The 19,441-nt window shown below is 37.4% G+C and overlaps 1 protein-coding gene across 2 annotated transcripts in view; it reads right to left on the bottom strand.

Annotated features, from left to right (window-relative positions):
* Positions 1–142: 142 nt before the first annotated feature.
* Positions 143–19,441, bottom strand: part of EFCAB7 (EF-hand calcium binding domain 7) — a 27,401-nt gene continuing 8,102 nt past the window's right edge. The window contains exons 4-15 of one of the 2 annotated variants that reach the window (XR_794663.4): positions 18,921–19,007; positions 17,830–18,025; positions 16,704–16,822; positions 12,164–12,305; positions 10,537–10,646; positions 9,400–9,557; positions 9,069–9,202; positions 6,872–7,020; positions 4,713–4,922; positions 2,645–2,752; positions 1,686–1,844; positions 143–299 (exon numbers count right to left, since the gene is read on the bottom strand). Coding sequence is in view for 1 of the 2 variants with exons in the window: in XM_010716043.4 (XP_010714345.1) it covers positions 1,770–1,844; positions 2,645–2,752; positions 4,713–4,922; positions 6,872–7,020; positions 9,069–9,202; positions 9,400–9,557; positions 10,537–10,646; positions 12,164–12,305; positions 16,704–16,822; positions 17,830–18,025; positions 18,921–19,007 (1,488 nt within the window). In the remaining variant the exon portion in view is untranslated. Of the gene's footprint in view, positions 300–1,128; positions 1,845–2,644; positions 2,753–4,712; positions 4,923–6,871; positions 7,021–9,068; positions 9,203–9,399; positions 9,558–10,536; positions 10,647–12,163; positions 12,306–16,703; positions 16,823–17,829; positions 18,026–18,920; positions 19,008–19,441 lie in introns of those variants that run through there. The other variant, XM_010716043.4, reaches the window with a different exon arrangement.

The following is a 19,441-nucleotide window of genomic DNA, read 5'->3' as shown; positions in this document are numbered from 1 at the left end:
TAAGCGGGGAGAGAACGGCAGAAGGCAGTGCTGCTGCTGCTGCAGACGCTGCCTCGCCCTCCTGGCTGCCGGTTGAAAGAAGCGGCGAGCAGCCGACACCTGTGTTCTGCCTTAAAAGTAGAAGCTAGAATGTTTTCCTACCTCGGTGGCGCCTGAACTTGAAGGAAACTGGAAGTACTCTGCGGATACAGCCGGGATCCCCACTGTCCTGGGCAGAAAAGGTGGAAATAGCCACGGAAAACAGAACTAGCCTATGTTCCCCTTCAAAGAGCTGGTGAAACTCTTCTTAACAGTGAGATCTGAAAAGGAAAAGGTTCCATTCCCCATTGCTGTGTCACATTTCACCAGACCCTAACCACAGCACTACCAAGTCTTTTCGCAGTCATTACTCAGCTCGGCACTTGTTTCTTTCCTGAAGTGCAGTAAGAATAGCACATGGATTCCTGCTAGATCTACCAGGCCTGACACCAATGCAAAAACAGAAATAATGCAAATAATTGTGCTTGCTCCGTACTGCCTACAGCACGTGTAGGTGTTTCTCTATTTCCCAGTTCCTTCTCAGAGATGCTACCAGGAACTCCTGATGTATCCACACGTTGCCTAAGGCAGTGTTTACAGGGTTCTTTGTGATTGGCTGCAAGTTACCAAATATTTCTGCAGTCTTTTAGTACAATTTCTACTGCTTTCAGGCCATTCTAGAAATGAAAGTGATATCTGCTGCTCTGACTAGGAAGAAAAAAAAAAGCTCACCAGCAGACCTGCCTGAGTTCCAGTTACTGAAGAGCATAAATCACAGCCAGCCTCTAGCAGCACTCTCATTTTGTAACTGACATTTACTTGCCCAGTGTACGATTACAGCAGAGCAACAGCGTTGTGCAGGAGTTGCTGGCAGATAAATATAGCTTTTCAAGACTGCTGGCTGCCCTTTCAGATGAGGTCACATATATTTAAGGGCTATTTTAAACTCAGGCACTCCTGAAGCATTCAGTGACCAGGGTCATCATTTTTTATATGGACACTTGGAGAAAAACATAACTGCCTGAATACTTTTAGTACCTCGAGCCTTATTTCAGCTACATTGGAAATAATTAGTTGCAGTTCACAGTTAGGAGCACAAATATTATTCCCTTATTGCATGTGTAAAGGCAGATTTTATTTCATATAAAAGAGTATTTTAAAAGCTGATAATTTTTTAGAACAAGATATTATCAAATGACAAAAAAAAATTGAAATCCTTTGTCAGGAGATAAATAACCCCACCCCTTTTTATCTCTCACATAAAAATCATGGCAGTGTTGAATTAAGAGTCCATCATATCAATTTAACAAAGTTTTTTCTTAATGAAGCAGTTCCAGTATGTACTATAGTATGGAACTACAGTAGCTATTAGAGCAAATAAGGGCATATTTGGGGAAACAGCCCTTATGAAACACAATTCTATTACAACTGTCAGCTGTATCACCAAACAGAACTCATTTTTAGCATCTCAGCACTTTCACAATGCTGTATTTCATTAGGCAGCACGTGAACATTCTACTCTGTCAAACACTTCTACAGACTTGCAGTTATTCCATCCCTATGCTATCACTATCTGTGTTTCTTAAAAGCTATTAGCAGACATGGGATACCAGAAATAAGTACTCATACGATTCACTGGCTTTAACAAATAAAACTGAGAAGCATACCAGCTTTGGAGGACACACCTACAAGTTGTGTTGCAGCAGATGTGATTTAAACATTGCCAAGAAGCAGCACTCTGACTACAATGTTTAGCGTAAGAGGGAATGCACACAACTATACAGCCATTCTTCCTGCTCGTTCAGAGGCATCACGTGCTGAGAAACCTGTACACAAGAGAGAAAACATGGGTGGAATAGATGTTTATTGAAAGATTGTATGTATATAAGCTAGAATGCTATGCAAGCAACATTAAATATTTCAGAAGGTGTACAACAAACACTGAATGAAAAACAATCAGCATCTGTTATGACAGCAAAGAATTCACAAGGGTCACTGAGCCTGTTTATACTGAGCAAAGCAGAAATTAGAATGAATAAAACACACTACAGGAGGAGACTACAATTACCTGAATTGCCAGTAGCAATATTAACTGGGCCCCCACCCGGCCAGTGTCACTGGGCTGTATCTGTTTCATAGAATCATAGAATGGCCTGGGTTGAAAAGGACCACAATGCTCATCTAGTTCTCTTACTCACACATGCCTGGCTTGGTCTGTTTCTCAGGACAATCTATAGATCTGATTAAAATTTAAATAATAATAATAATAATTAATAAATAAATAAAAAACAGAAATAGAGTATTAAAAACATGACTAAGTGATCCATGTATTGAATGGACAACTGAAAGAGGCACTATCATCCAAAATCTGGGAGCACACGTATAACAAACTAAACGCAATATAATTTTATATCAATCTGCACTGTGATACGGTTATATCAGGCATGTGTTCAGCTTTGAAATAGCAATAAAATGATATCTGATCTGTACTGGTGATGAAGACAGACCTCTTCACTATCTACATGCTTATTATCATGATAAAAGACTTGCAAAAGGAAACAGCACAGTTGTCAAATAATTTTTGCTTTTCACTTAGATTTTAGATAGCTAAACAATAAATTCTTACCATCATAGATTTTGGTGCCACTTCCACAGCAAAAACAGCAAGGCCTCTATTACTTAGGCAGTTCCTACTCTGCTCATTGTTGACATGAACAATCACTTTGTTATCAGACTGCAAGTAAAAAAACATGAAAGAGCCCATTAGTCTTAATGGTAAAGCAGCTGCTCTTTATGTAAGAACTACACATTCCCCCTATTTCCTCAGCTATGCTATTAAGTTAAATTCTGAAGTTAAATGCCCCATGTCAGGAGTAAGGAGCACTTTTCATGTTTTGTTTTATTTCAGATATGACCAGAGTTCCTCACTTGGACTGCCACAAGTCACAGATACAGCACACACACAGTTTGTAAGGGACTCTCATCAAGATGTGACTTGTCACAGTCTTCTGCTCATGGTTTCTTCCAAGCATTCTCTTGAGAAAAGCAGCTCATCTTCATAGAGATTTTTTAAAACATCGGGCAGAATTCATTGAAGTACAATCACTCAGCAGACACTCTTACTAAAGGTGTGCAAATGCTTCCAAGAAGGATCCAATATATAAAACTGAAAGTTGAGGTACTGGAAAATTCTTTGACCACAGATTTACCTCAAGCAATATTCAGACTCAGGATCTAAGGGTGTACTACTGAACTCTGCCATTCACTCGACAGAGAGCCTAGGAAACTTGTTCTAAGACAATGCTGTCCAACAGTCCCTCTGTATTGAGAAATGGAACAGAAACACAGCTGATTTAAGCAATCAGCCTCATGCCACACAAGAAGCTCATATCAGCTCTTTTTGCCAGTCCTTTCTAGCCTATCTTTGGTGCACACAGTAGGAAGGATTTGTGGGCCACAGAGTGTAAATATGGTCATTCTTGGCTGCAGAAATGTAAAGATGATCCAGTGTTAATCTTATTATTATTGTGATCTCCCATGTCACTTCGGGCACTTTGGTGAAATCGTCACTTCTAGTTGGCCATGAGAATGATCTGTACAGGAAGATACTTAAAGCAAGAGGAAGAAGGTAAGAGAAATTCACCGAGCAGAGAGGGCATCCTAGACCAAGTCTGCATTTTGGATGACAGGAAATGCTTCATCAATTATTTCTTTTGTTACACAAATGAGGAGGCAACAGACTCTTTCTACTTATTCTCTGAGAAGACTGAGGCTCTGTATGTGAGGTCTTTTCATCTTTGCAGCTCGCATCCTGACCGGGGATGGTTACAAGACAGACACCTTTCTCTATGTGATGAAACACATGTGCAAAACAAAAACAGAATCCCTCAAGATCTAGCATAATTTAATTACAGAAATAACAAAGAATTATTTCCATTGAAATCATCAACACAATAACTGAAGATACAATCAGACTGCTTGCACTGTGGGAAGCTTAAAAGAAGGCCTAAAATTGCTCTTTCATTACTTCTTTCCAGACATTTACAGTGCAAAGTCTCCAGCCAACAAATTCTCTAATGAGATTTTCAGGGAAGTGTAACTATTTGCTCAATGTGGAGCAAAGCTACATATGAAACCCAAATGGTATAAATGGCAATGGTCAGTGATTTTCACCAGCCAGCAGCCAGTTGCCTCAGCACAGGTCTTGTCTCCTTCTCTGACATACCCCTAAACATATAAATAACTCCAGTATACCTTCCTAAAGGGCGAAGTGCATTTCTAAACCTGTGCCTCCAGAGAACCTCTGCATTCAGTCCTAATATTAGTTCATCAATCCATCCCCTTTTGCATGTTTGCCCATTTAAAAATACACTTCTTGTTATGAACTTCTAAGACTTCAAGCATCTTAAGTTTAGCATCTCACTGCACAGTATTTATATTCTTAAGGTTTCTGTTATAAATGAAAGAGAATTACCAGAATATTCATCGAGATCTATGCAAAAAGGTTTAAAATCTGCATCTCACCAACAAGTTTTACCTGGATTTATGTTTGTTCACGCTGATTAGTAGCAAAGTAGACCAGTAAGACTGGCAAGTTAGCAGAAAATGTAATTCCCAAAAATGAAGCATGGAAGGAAAAGAACAATAACAGCAGAAATTAAAACAAAGTACCTTACAGAAGTATCATGCCATACCTTATTTTCAATAACAGAAGTGATTCGCATGCCAGTCCTATAGGTATAGACAATTATGTTTTCACAGCCATCCATTACTTTGGCATCTCCTTTATTAACGACAGACTTGCAGATAGCCCTGTTGAGTTGCCAGCTGCCTGCCTCTAGATATATGGCTTTAATTCTGGGTTTGCATTTTTCTGCGTAGATGTCAATGACAAAGGGGCATGCCTGCAGTGGAGAAGAGTTTTAGCATCAATTTATCCTTGTTTTTTTCCTTCAGATTTTCATCCACAGCTCCTAGGGATTTTCATGTATACTCTGAAGTAAAATTATCCAAATGAAAGGACGTCACTAGGTATTAAAAATTCAAAACCTGAGAGCTGTGGTGCTCCTATGAACAGAGTGAAAAGCTAGGACAAAAGAGTGTTCTTCATGCCAGCTCCAAAACACTTGATAGGCAGTTTGGTGCTTTCCCCTCCAACGTAACAAATCCTTTCTTAGATAGCAAAACATACAGGAATGAATATGAAGTACTAATTTATTTCAGTTTCTGAAATAAACCAATATCCTTCTCTTGTCACTCTTCCACTATCTGTGCCACTTCATACAGGTTTTAAATATCTGCAATGTTGCATTAAGCACATTGCTCTCACAATATCTCAGCTGAGAGAAGTGTGTCTAACAACCAGGACTTTACTTTTTCTTAGAGTAAGTAACAGCACCTTGGTGTCTTCCAAAAGGCTACGGGAATCCACTAGGATTTTTCAGCTCTGCCTTGAACTCGATAGGCTCAACGCTCCTGAAATATCACACTCTAAATCACTGAAAAACCAGGAAGAGGTTAAATTACAGACACCAGTTAGTACGTATACCCTTTTAGATGAATAACTAAATTATTCAGAAAGCTCCATTTTCCTTTGGAAAGCAAGAACTATAGACATAAAGCCGTAGTAATATAAGACACAACATACCCAAAAGAAACTTCTAACGTGATAAAACCTCCCCAAAAATCTTCTTTCTTAGAGGATAGCTCCCTCTTATGGGTTAAATGCAGAAAGACACTTTTGCAGTTGCTATGTTAGGCCTACTTGTAGGAAAAGGAGAAAGTGCTATTCCTCAAGAAATCCTTCGCCACAATCTCAGGATTTTCAGTGAGAGCCAACCAAAATTTCTCTACCATACTGGATTTTTTGGGTCTGCATTTCTGTTTCACACGTATTTTTACATGGGGACTGTATAATCATATGGTCCTAAGCTATTTTAACTAAAGCTAAATAAATAATATAAGCAGGCTAAACAATCAACAGATCAGCTTTTCTTGGGAAAAAAAACAAGAAGATAAATTATGAAATTATCTGCATATTTTATGTCTTCAACGATTTTTTCATTTTTTTCCCTCCTTCCTTTAGTAAGAACTATTAATGCCAATGCTGATACGGTTTTTAAAAGAATTTTTAAGCACATAATTAAATCAGAGAAATAACACCTAGCCCTTTAAGCAAACAGTGTGCCACCCAAAGCTTTTTCACTCAAATTTTACACTGAACCCATTCAGACACTGTTGTGTAAGGCACCATTTAGCCACATCTGAAAATTATTAGCTCTGAATCACATTTGGGGTGGGGTTGAAGTTATCTTACCCTAGCTGATATAACACACTCTAATATTTTAGAAACCATTCTTATCACCTCATTCTCTATCTGACATTTGTGTTAGTTTTTAAGTTACTGCAAGCAGTAATCACTTGTTTGCATTACAGTAACTTTTACATCATGACTGATGGCTTCTGCTGCAGCTTGGATTAGGAAAGTGACAAAGTTCTGAGTTTTGTATGCTTGCTGGCAGGTCACAGCTTACTACCATATCTTCTTATCACTGCTTACCAGCAAGCTGTGTGAATTTTTTCAAAGGATATCACCCAAGATTCCCACTGCTGCTATCCCACAAAATACTGCCTTGTCTAAGGCAAAAGGTAAATCCTGTCTTACAACAGTGGCATTTATTCTAAGAGTGCTATAATGACTGAAAAATTATCAGGTAAACCCTGCATCAGCAGCGTTTGGGCTGGAACACTGATCTACCAAAGTCAGTTTATGATGGACAGAAACAGCACAGCAATTAAATACGTGTAGCAAGTTGTATGTAAAGCAATTACTTTTGCTGTACAGCTATCATACCTCTGTCATTTCTAATGCTTTATTGTAGCCCAGTGACAATAAAGTGACCCAAAGGTCAGTAGGATCCCCTTCACGGTCATTGGCTTCCATGAGATTCAGATCCATAAATCCTTGTCTTGTTAGTTCATTCTTCTTCATATCAAAATTCTCTGTTTAAAAAGAAATGCAAGGTAACACTACACCAATGTCTGTTCTCTCTGTCCTTCCAAAGCCAAACTTGTACTTAATGAGATTTACAAGACAGAGCCATCTTGCAGCCTCAGGCTCTCTAAGCATGCTTTGGGAATGAATGCCCTTGACTCGATGCCAGCCTTCTGCAGGGCTTCACTGTGGATTTTAGATAATGCCAAGAAACTCTGCACTCTTTGTATAGCCTAGATGAGGATGAGATTTCCAAAGAGAAAGAATTCATATTGATTTTTTTTTCTCTTTTGTTAGCAGTATCTGTTACAGTTGAGATTTGCAGAATAGGGTATATTAGGAACGGGAAATGAAAGTCTGATGGGGCAGCATCCTTAGTGCTTGAGGTCCTTGATATAGGAGTGATTTACTCAGTTCTTAAAAAGCAATAAAATGCCAGTAATCCTAGCACCCTTCTTTTGATGGAATATGGTAGATTGACCAATCTAATGTCAGCAAACACATAATTGAAATGTCCTTGTGTCAGCGATTCTTAAAAATGGTTTTCTCATCTTCATAACAATGCTAAATCTTTACTATATATTATTAAAAAGGGATTACCAGTTTAATAAATCTATCTAAGGGTACAGATGCTATAATAAATGGCTGTAACTTTGGTGTCAAGATTTATAATATTCGTCTGAACCCTTCAACTGATTAACGACCAGGTGATACATTCACCATATTCTCTTCTTTCCTCTTTTAAACATATCACACACACTCCTCCTATTCACACTGAGACTAGTTCACAGATACATAACACTGACAAAGTCACACAGTGAGGAATAACATGGAAAGGGACAAAAGAGACGTTGATTTATAGGGAAGTATTTTTATATGATCTTTCCATAATTTAGGAAAAAACTCCAATATATCTGAGTGATCTGAGGAGAAACAGTTGGCAGGACTTGCCAGGTCTTAAGTATTTTTTGGCCTAAATTAATCAATGTGTCACAGCCTACAAAGGAGTTATATCTAACAGATGGCATGGGCTGATATTTAATGGCATACCATAGTGGCATTTCAGACACAGGTTGCAGGAGAACTATTTTTTGTACAGAAACTTCTGGTTTACACACAACGCCTTCTAAATTTCCAGTTTGTCCATTAGTTTCAGTTAAACTGCCAATGCTTTGAAACCATTGATTTAATGACTGTGTTACTAGAGCAGCATACAGCCACTGGTGGTTACATTTTTCTAGCCTCGTTAGGAGGTAAATATGTGCAGGGTTAAAGCAATGCCACAGAATTTCTTTTTTCTTCATAATTGATGTTTGTGGCCCAATATTGCTCCTGCAAGCTGCAGGATGTCCAGTAACATTGATGATATGAATCTGCAGACAGAAAGTAAAGTACAGCTGAAAAAAAATTAACTATTAGTTTCATCTGACTTATAGAACCTCAGAATCCCACAGCTCTCATCTAGCACAGTATGGACAAACTGACACACCATATATGAACCTTTAAAAGACAGATTTCTAATGAAAAAACTGCTTACATCTGAAGAAAGCATATAGTTGCAACTGCTGTTTTCTAGGGTCTACTTTTCTAAGCAAGCATAATAAGCTCTAGATGCCCTTGTTTTAAAGCACCTTATACACGCTGATTAAATGCCCCTCTCAACACCCTATGAGCTATGAAAGCAGCATCAGCTTAAGCTGCAGAAAAGAGATTAAATCAATGAATATCTGCTACAGCCCAATTCACTGTATGATCTGTGCTTAGAAAACCTGTAGTTTTGGCAGCTGTAACGATTTTAATTTACAGAACTTTGCAATTAGCGATAGGAAGAATTTTCTTAACAGAAGGACAGTGGCACACAAGCCAGAAGAAAGCAAAATGAGGGACAGGAGACTGAAAAAGTAAAACATGATATTAATATACACCTGTGTTCTTGGAATAGGCTACAAAATACTTAGTCCTCCTAAACTATATACATAGTAGGGTGCTACAGACAACAGTTTGCAAGTAGATTTATAGTCCTAAGTAGTTGTATTTTGCACAGCAACAGACTTACCCTTACATATAGCCCACACTTCCTCATCACATGTCTCACCACTAGTTCTCAGTTCAAAGAAATTGTATTCCTCCAAACTCAGAAGGCCATTTCCATCCAAATCAATTGTTTCAAATATATCCAATAAAGCTGCTCTAAAAGATGAAAAAAGCAGAACCATTTCCAAACACTTTCTCTACTGTTTCAGAAATTACAAACGCTGTTGGTATATAGTAAAGAATGTACTTGAGAATATTCTATGCAGCTGTATTTTAGCAACTAAAAAGCTAGATGTTATTTGGAGTGCATATTTTTGTATTGGTTACCACAGCTATCTGGGAAAAGGACTCACCGGAACTCTTTGGTAAGAGCCAGCTCACCATCTTCATCTCTATACACCAGTTTTGCTTCTCCAGTAATTGGTGTTTTTACCTTTTTCAGCCTACAGCCTGTTGTGAATGGGAGTAGCCAGTAAACTCCTGATGGAAGCTCCCCTTTCCATCCAAACATCTGCTCTTAAAGGAAGACAGACAAACCCATAAGTTACTTGTCAAATGATACCATCCTTTATTAGCAGTAATAATTATACATAATTAATTACTTGAGAACACCGGTAATGCTGGTTTCTTTCCTTAAAACAAATGCAAACATGGAAGAAGCCACGTGATGCCTTTTTGAAGGCCCCAAAACCACTCCTAATTGCACTGCACAACGAGTTAAAAAATTATTCAGGACCAGAGATGAGGGGAGAACAACTGGAAGTGCCTAATAGCAGACCCATCATCTTTCAGATTTTCAGCTCTCTTCAAGTCTTAAACTTTAATACAAAAGCAGCCAAAATTATGCTAAAAAACCCACCCAGTTTTGCATTCCCCTCCTGTTGTATCAGGTTTGTTCCAACTAGCAACAAAAACTTCCTATGTAAAAATTCACAGGTGGCAGGTTTTAAGAAGCAAACTGATTTCCCTGTTGCTTGGAAGGGGAGTCACTGCACTCTGCCATCTCTCTTCCCTTCTTTCTGCTACAGTGCAAGAATATTCTGTGAACCATAAAGTTTAAGATCATATATATGTCAAGAAGACAGAAAATGAAAGGAAATTGTAACAAATGTTATAATTCTGAATTCTGGGTTTGAGCACGCAGAAATGCAACTTAGTTTCCACAGAGTATCTGCACAGAGAGCCAGCAATTTGGGGATACCTGCCAACATGCTACTTGATAATATGGCCCTCTCAGGAACTTCATTAAATTTCCAAACACGTGGCTTGCAACTCAGCCCATCCAAAGGTCAGAACTAAGACGGTATTACATCACCTTGCATAAATTCTGCCCGTTTTGGAAGGCAACATGCACAGAATGCTTCTCCTCTCCTCTCTGATTAGGCACAGTTCTGAATTCCTTCCAAACACACAGAAGCTCACCCACGTAGCAAAACCAGATACATTAAAGATACAAAAAATAATCTAGGAATTTAACAGAAATATCTAACCTCTTTGTTTTGTTGGTCAGTAAAGCAGGCAAGCTGCAGATTTTCTGTGGTTTCATTTTCCTTCAGAACATACAACACCGTATCCACTGACAACCAGTGACAAGATTTTCCTAAAAAGAAAAAAAATCCCCAAACAAATTCTTAATAATTTCACAAAATTGTTTGTTCTTTGAATCCCAAGGTAAATAATTCTGTTGCATTTATAGCACTGGTCTCTGTTAAGGTAAGATAACAAACAAACAAACAAACAAACAACCATTAAATGCTATCAACATTTTCTTCCTATTTAGACAAATCAGAAAAACTGTCACAAGTAATGTAATTGTCTTACAGATAATGATTGCTATTAATCATTCAGATATTAAACACTTTGATAGTTAAGGCAGATATTTGCATTGTTTTCTACAGTTAGTAGAACATTATTTCTTATTAGTTTTCTTTATATAAATATGTTTGCAATTAAGGGCAATATCAAACTTACAATCTCTCCTGACATTCCATAAAATATTGTTAAACTCTTATTGACTGGAAACTTATGTTACATGCAAAAGCTAGAGATATCAAAGGATGTGTAACTCTGAAAGATAAGTAAATTTTAAGATTTGAACAGCAAGATCCCCATCCACAGCATCACTGGTCAGGATGACTGCAGTGAAGGTCTTAAATATGTTGAATAGATGCTACTAGAATCAGTTTGATTTCTTGTAGCTGCTCAGTCCTTGAGAGCAGTCAATCAATGGGTAATTTAGTGTTCTTGAAGTTAAATAGGCTACACCTAAAGAATACATGCAGTGGAGGGACTGAGCTGTCTGCAGTTAGGAGTGAAGGATACTAAGGAGCAAACAGGTTTGTAGGGAATTTGAAGATATTCTGAATCTCATAAAAAGGTAACAGTCATGCTAAAAGAGAAATACTTCCCTTACAAAACAGTACTATGCCTTCCTCTTCACAGCCAAATACAAAGACACATTTCTATACATGGGACAGTAATGTGCAAAAGAAGAATTTGTGCATAAACAGTTACTCTTTTAGTTACAAGGAACGCCTGAATAATCTTGCAGCAGAATAATTCAAAGGCACAATTTAAGAAGCTGACATGTGAAAAAAAGAAAACAAAAGCTATAAACAGAACACTGAGACACTGTCAAATCATTTAGCTTCAGATCACTTTCATTTACCATTAAAAGTCTGTTGATCAGGTTCCCATTTCAGCCAGGTTGGAACTGGAGAATTACTACTTTCACTTAATTATTTACAGTGAAGTTTATTGCCATTTTCAATTACCAACCCATCTTAAAATAGTTAGAACTAAGTATGTAAATACATTTTGGTCCCTGGAGTCTAATAATGTAAGACATTGGCCAACTACAAAAAGAAAGACAACACACTTTGATGTTATTTTACTGCCCACACAGTGAGAACAAAATAACTAAGGAGAAAAAATGGTATGGCAAGTAATTTGTATTTTTAATAGGACTTTGCCAACAGAGAAAAATATTGCAGTATTATGATGTTTGCAAAATATCACTAAATACTGCAGGAGAGAAGAGGAAGATGTATCAGTGGGGAAACAATATACATATTTTTTACAAAGGAAAATTCTCTGAAGGGATACAAACATTTTTACCTTCTATTTGACGAAGGGGTAAAGGCCGGATAGTTATGCACACTGTAGACCTTTGAGGTAACTGCAGCCTGTACTTATGACTAACGATTTCACCGTCTTCCTCGAGGTAGAAGCATCCTTTGGACTGTGCACATTGCCATTCCTGGAAACCAAGTAAACCATGTTGCCTTAACAAAAGATTAAGACAGAAGCTCATTCCGTAAAATACATTAATTTGATGATTTAAGGAATGCTGCATAAAAGATAAACCAAGTTGTGGCATCAAAGTTTTCTTTTTTTTTTCCTAATGAATTTTCTCAGTCTTGTTCAACTCCTGCAGACAAGCTGGTAACATTGCTTTACTTGTGAAAATGCCCCACAAATGTACAGATTACCCCAATTCACAAATGGTTAAAATGAAAGAAGAATGTCTTGAAGAACCAAACTGAATTCATGAAAGACTCCCAGATGTGTGATTTTACCACTGAGACATTGGAATTTTGCTCCATTAGTTCCATAAGGACAATCAAGCAAAAAACCCTGAGGGATTAGCTGAACAACAAGGAGTTCTTTGCTCAGACAAATGACAAGCACAGGTAGTAGTAAAATCAAGTGTCTCTTTTTGTCTTCTGTCAAAGCCATTAGAAAGACACAAACAAAAGACAGTAGTGTTTGAAAAGAGCTTCCTTTAAGAAGCCATGATTGTATTGAGATGTTAAAACTACTACATGCTTCAAAACTATTTTTTTTTCCCAATAGCAGGCCCCAATTTTCAATTTCTAATACCATTTGGCTAAAGAGAAATAAAGTCATTGTAGCCATGTTGTATGCCATAAGGAAAGGAGGACGTTCTCGATTTCACTCCCTTGGTCTTGATTAAATCCATTATTTCTAGTTACTTTCCTAGCAACAGAAGATTAAGTTTCTGAGCACAGCCTAGCAGAAGGAATCTTTCAGTGTAATCTCAACTGAGAGCTCTATACAAGTGGCTGTAACTGTGTAGAATATTCAGTGCAAGAGGTAAACTAGCACTGATTTGAGAAATGAACTGATAAAAGCAGAGGTCTGCATGCAACATCCAGTAAATAGACTGACTCCTTGCTCCATTTAGGGCCAAACAGCCTTCATCAGAATCCCAGGTTTCATTTCACACCTCTTAAAGAATCAGTTCTCATCACAATCCCCCCACGCTCATTTGATGATACTTTACACTCAGTGATCAAAAGGTGTCAGACAAGAACTGGACTTTCCTAGTGAACTGTACCCAGGTTGCTAACACAGTTAGGAATGCATGCAGCTCTAATCCTAAATTTAAATTTTCTGTTCAGAATCCTAAATTTTGTAGGAATAGAAATTTCTCAGGGACTCGTCAATTTAAGAACCCTTAGGCCTGTCCAAATGAACATGCAACAAATTGAGACCTTTCCTTAAAACTTGACACAATTGAGCTAACTTGTTACTTTCCATAGTCTCTAAGCTTTATACCTTATAAAATGCTTTGAAAAAATAACAATCCAAGCAGCTCAAAGTCAAAAAGCCAAGTGTACAATAAAATGTTCAAACAGGATCCAAATTTGCTCTAGCTGTTCAGAAAGATACTCTAACAGTTTTCATATATAAAAATTATTCTAACACTTCCTATTTCCCCTTCCTCACTGCCTGTGGGTAGCAGTCTTCAAATCATCAGCTCAGTCCCAAGCAAGTAGCTTTGCCCTGTTTATCTTCCATACTCCTGGCTGTTATTTCAGATGGATGACTACACTTTTTACAGTTTTGCATTTGGACAGATATTGTTACAGCAAGAGAACACTACCCAAATAAGCAGGGAAAATACCTCAAGAAGTGCCATTCAGATTAAGATCTGAGAAACAGGAAGCAAAAGCTTGACAGTGCTTTAGGAATACTGAACTGTTATTCTTGCAGTGAGCATAAGGTGGTGCTACATTCTCTAAATTATCCTTGTCAGACCACAAACAGGAACGTAAACGTAACATAGCTAAAAGGTGATCTTCTGTTTTGATTTTAATATGCAGCTTCAATGCAAAACAGGGGCTGTGAAATATAAAAGCACAAGGTTATCAAATAATAGCTAAAAGAGTGGGAAATTCTTGTACTGGAAACATTAGGGAGTACCACTGCTGGTCACTGTCAAATGATGTATAAACAATTGCCATTACAATGTAAGTCATTATTGAAACTGTCCGTGCACCGATGCATAACTACAAATAAAAAGCAATGCTTGTGCAAGGAGTTTTTCTTGCAATTAAAGAACTTCAGTTCAATGCTTTGCCTTGTGCAAAACCTGATGAATAAGCACAAAAATTCTTGCTAGTTCAATCGCACCAAATCGCTGCTTTGGTACACAAGTGGGGGCAAAAATTTCACAAGATGGTGAAACACTGGAACAGGAATCCTAGGGAGGTGGTTGATGCCCCATAGCTGTCAGCATTCAAGAGGCATTTAAGTGATACTCTTTAACTTTTGCTCAGCCCAGAAGATGCTGGACTTGATAATCTTTGAAGGTCCCCTTCCAACAGAACTACTCTACTCTACTCTATTGTTCTTTCAAGACCAAGGCTTTCCTCAGGCATTTCCTTTGCTGTGCACTGTGCTTACCTGTCTTTCACTGACTTCAGCAGATTGAATGAGAAGTTGAGACTTTTCAGCAGGGACAACATTGCTACGTATGGCTGAGAAATTCTGGAACATAACATTGCTTTATCTATTTTGTTGACTTTTGAAAACTTGATGAATACTGACAAGAAGAATACTTTGCAGAAATTTGCATTCTCCATCAGCTATGTATTAGCTGTATGTCAGCCAGCTACACAAGAAGCCCAACAGGTCGGTTGTTTTGACTTCCACTCTATCCTTCTGTCAAAAAAGTGAAATCAGCTTCATCCAACCTCATGATGGCAATAATTTCTTATTGCCCCAACAAGACAGGTTAACTGCAGACAAAATATATGTATGTCTAATAATTTCTTAAATACACAGCAGCATAACACGGGTGCTAAGAAAAAGGCAAGCCAAGTGCCATGCAAAGTGGATACCATCTGCCTGAAAGGATGCTACGCCTCCAGCCTCTTCTGTTTTTTTCCCCATTTATACATTTTTACCCTTTATACAGTATTCTCAAGGTGCACATCTTCAATGCATCTTAGCAATTTCCAGCTGATGCTTTATATTTCTAGAGCCATCGTTATCTGATATGCAGAATAAATGTATTTTCTGCACTTAAGATAAATGTGCTGAATTTTTGAGCACCTGATTCCAATCCACAGCTCAGTGACTCACTGTGTACACATTCATTGACTTTGACAGAGCTTGCACTGGGTCCTTAATAGTTAGGGCTAACAAATTTAGTAGTACAATTTACACTTGCTCATGTTTACTGATAGATTTAATTCTTATATGATGCTTACTGCTAGTATTCAATACCTGCAGCTCTTCTTTTTCTTTCAGTCAGCTCTTACCAGCTCATACAAAGAAAGAAGGATCCAATATTGGGAAAACAGGCAGTGGTTTCATGCACTACATATCACATTTGAACAAGGTGAAATTGCAGGTTAAATTGCATGGAGGTCCAGATACCAAAACAAGACTGCAAAAAATTCCTTAGAGATTATGTTTTTAAATTTTAATATAGAACAAATGTCATTGTATAGCAATGTCAAAGATATAAAGGACTTCAGAGTTCAATAACAAATACAGAGTTGTTATTTGAAACAAAAATGTAACTCATGAGAACAATCAGTTCAGTTTTCTAGCAGCAGTTATACTATGTGGCCATAACCATTTTTTTCCTTTTATACAGAGGTCTCGAGGTGCACATTTTTAATGTATCCTAGCAGTTTCCAGTTAATGTTTTATATTTCTACAGCTATTATTTTCTGTTGAAAGAAAACTAGTAAAGGTTCAGTCTAGAAAGGGAAAACAAAGGAAAAAGATCAATATTAACACTCTACAAATATTGACTTAGCAAAGTGACTTTGTTGTCTTTCTCCCACAGGAATTTATATTGAATGAGTGATTGATTTAAAAGAAAATACTGATAGAACATATTAATCTAACTGAAAATCAATATTTTCAGTCTACAGTATATATTTACAAATTAATGCCCAACAAACAGAATATGCTCAAAGATCTGTTATTTATTTCCAATTACCTTTCAAATAAAGGTTTATGATACACAATCTTTCAGACTACTTAAGCATTTAAAGTTCTCACCAACCTAATAAATTATGCAATTTTAAATTTCTCAAAAAGTCATTAAACGTTTTCTCCAGCAGTGGTTTCATTTATAAAAAAACACATTTTGTTCTATTAAACCTTCACACCTGAAAAATTATTTTCAATAACTGGATGTCAGCAAAACCAACAGTATATGAAACTGTTAATAATAATATCAGGAAACCTTCTGATAGTTTATAGCTGCCCCTGACAAACTGTTAATAAAACATAAGCTAAAAATCAGAGAAAAAACACCTTGTTTAAAATGCAATACCATATCTGTCTAGAGGAAAACAGCATCATTTCAGCAGACTAGCTTACATGATACCTTCATCGTGTTCGGCTCAATTAGGTTTGTGCTTCTGTTGCTACTGGCACACACTCTGATGGTGGAAGAACTGGATGCTTTGCAGCTTTGAGCTGGTCTTGAAGGAGTTCTGCTATCACCTATAAACGCAGATATTTAGATACAATGACATTATTTGTCCTACTTCTAGTGATACTTCTCATAAAACCTTTATGGATGCACAAAGATTAACAATGGAAAACAAGATGCTCTATCTGATAAGCTGACTTCACTTAAAATAATTTAACACAATCAGTCATTGGCCAAACATCTTTACTTTCCTGACTGTGCATCCCAGGTGAACAGGCATACAGATGGCAGAACCTTGGACTCTAAATCTGCCTGAAGGAGAAGAAATTGTTACCACGGGATTCAACTTCCCTTGGAATCACAGTAAATCTGCCCTAAGTGGAGAAGTTTAACCTGCTTCTAATCCTCAGCTGCCCAAGAAAATTACTTGCAGGCCTTTACTTCCCGATTCCTTACCTTAGAGCTAGTACAGCTGATGCTTTAGCTACATACATTCAGCCCTCATGCTTCTTTTGTTAGCTTTGCTCTTCTTCAGTATTTCCTAGAACTGAAGTAACTTAAACAGCACACATTTCATACATAAATAAATATTTCATATATGGTACTTCTGGAATCCATTAGCTATCAGACTTCCTCCTGTTTGGGAAAGTTTTTGTAACTTCAAGCACAACCAATATGAGTTCAATGTTCTTCCTGAAAAGTGGCCTCAACAACTGAAACACACTGCTTATTAATAGATGCTTCAGGTTTCATCTCTGATGTGGGAAGGAAATAATTAATTTGCTGTTACAATATCTGAGCATTCCTTATCTATCTTCTCTCTGGACTGTGAGAATCATGTGAGAGTCAACCAAATTCACCTCTAAGAATTTACAGCTTCAGATAGCAGGTTCAGCCCAAGTCCACTTAAACATGGGTCAGATATTCTACTGAGACATTTAAGCAATTGTCACAGTGGAAATGAATAAATATTACAGCCTCGCTTACTTGAGAAAAATTAAACAGTGCTCAATTGCTCATTAACTCAGAACGTGATCTCTAAAAAAAAACTAAAGCTCCCAATATGAAAAATAAATACCTTTGCTTGGTGCTGGTTTGTGGTCAGTTTTCCTCAGGATTTTCAGTGATGGTTTTGATACTGGCAGTGTGAGCCCTTCAGGGGAAGTTTCAGCTTCACTTCCAAACTGCCGGTGCTTCAATCGATCATCAGCCTCCAGTTTCTGCAGTGCAGTCCTGCAGCACTGCTCACTGGTTGTTACATACAAGTCACAAAACTTGAGACAAAGGAAAGTAACGATGATTCTATGATTCTGTGATAATGCAGTAAGCAAAAACATTCTTTCTCACAGTTTTAAAAATTACAAGTGTAACATTAGTAATCAAAGCACAGATGTAATGCGTTTTTTCTCACTATATTTACTCACAATACTCATTTTAATTTCTTTAAATCAGAGTGACTACTCAAGTCAGACAGCAAAACAGAGCTGTGATTCAACAAGGAGGTGGAAATGCAGAATGAAAATATTCCAGTCCAAGAACTTTTCAACCCAGGAGATGATGTATTTTTCTTTCGACATTTGAAGAGTGTTATTTTTATGTAGGATTTTAACAGGGAGCTGGTTTTCCTCTATGAAATGATATTTATGTGCAAATCTTTGTGGGCTGTTTATTCAGTTCAAAGCTTAGTCATTGCTTACAGTCGTTGTCAGAATAACTGATAAGATGCTGCATCTTCAAAATAAGGTGCTGAGTATACCAAATAATGTCCCCCACATAAAGAATTAAGAAATGTCAGACACAGCAGCTCTCGCAGCTGCTAACTGTGCTAAACTTAGCTAACTAAATTAACTAAGTTTGCTGTCAATTGTCATTTTTATCCTGCCATTCCTTTCACTCTTATCCTCACACGTTTTGTTGGCTTCATGCTTACTGTTAGGCTGTGCCCATAACGTTAGGTTCACTTGCAGCAGATAACAGCAAGAGCAGAATACTGTGAGATAAAATGAGGGAAACAGAAACACGTTGCAGAACACATACCATGTTTCAGGATGTAGGCAGCTGGTGGGCTGAGGTAAGGTCATCAATGGACCAACACACAGAAACAGTATATACTGCATTTAGTAATTGCATTTACCATTACTGCCATAATCAAGAACATGTTTGCCTTACCTTCTTGTAGTCCAGTTTGCCACTGCAGTTAAAATCAGGTAATTTAGTTATTGCATTCACTTCATCCAAAGTCATTTTTTCACCTTCCTGCAATGAAAAGCCAACTTAATTTTAGTTCCTAATCAAGAATACTGACCACCTACACCACATGTTTACTAAAACACAGATTATTTTAATACCCTTAAATTGTTTGACTCACCAAAGTAGAGCTCAACATTATAAAAAAATATGTCCCTGCAACATTACTAAATACTGAACAGATGAACTGCATCAGTTTATACAATTTTGTGCTGCCTTCTGGAAAGCCCCTGTGAATGACACTTAAATTAACCACAGATCTTCATACACTGGCCAATTCCTGTTGCCAGTCATTCTCACTTATAATACAGCATGCTAACAAACAAGTTCTAGCTTCTTAATAGCCTTTTTCACTCATAAACTACCCTCTTACACTTACAGTAGATGAGTCCATATCTGCAGTTTAATTCACTAGAAGACTTATTTCACAGATGAATTTGCCT

This window comes from Meleagris gallopavo, chromosome 10 (genome assembly GCF_905368555.1).
Source record: "Meleagris gallopavo chromosome 10, MGAL_WU_HG_1.1, whole genome shotgun sequence".
NCBI classification, from domain to species: domain Eukaryota; kingdom Metazoa; phylum Chordata; class Aves; order Galliformes; family Phasianidae; genus Meleagris; species Meleagris gallopavo.
Note: the sequence above shows the minus strand (reverse complement) of the source record. Positions and strands in the feature narration are given on the sequence as shown.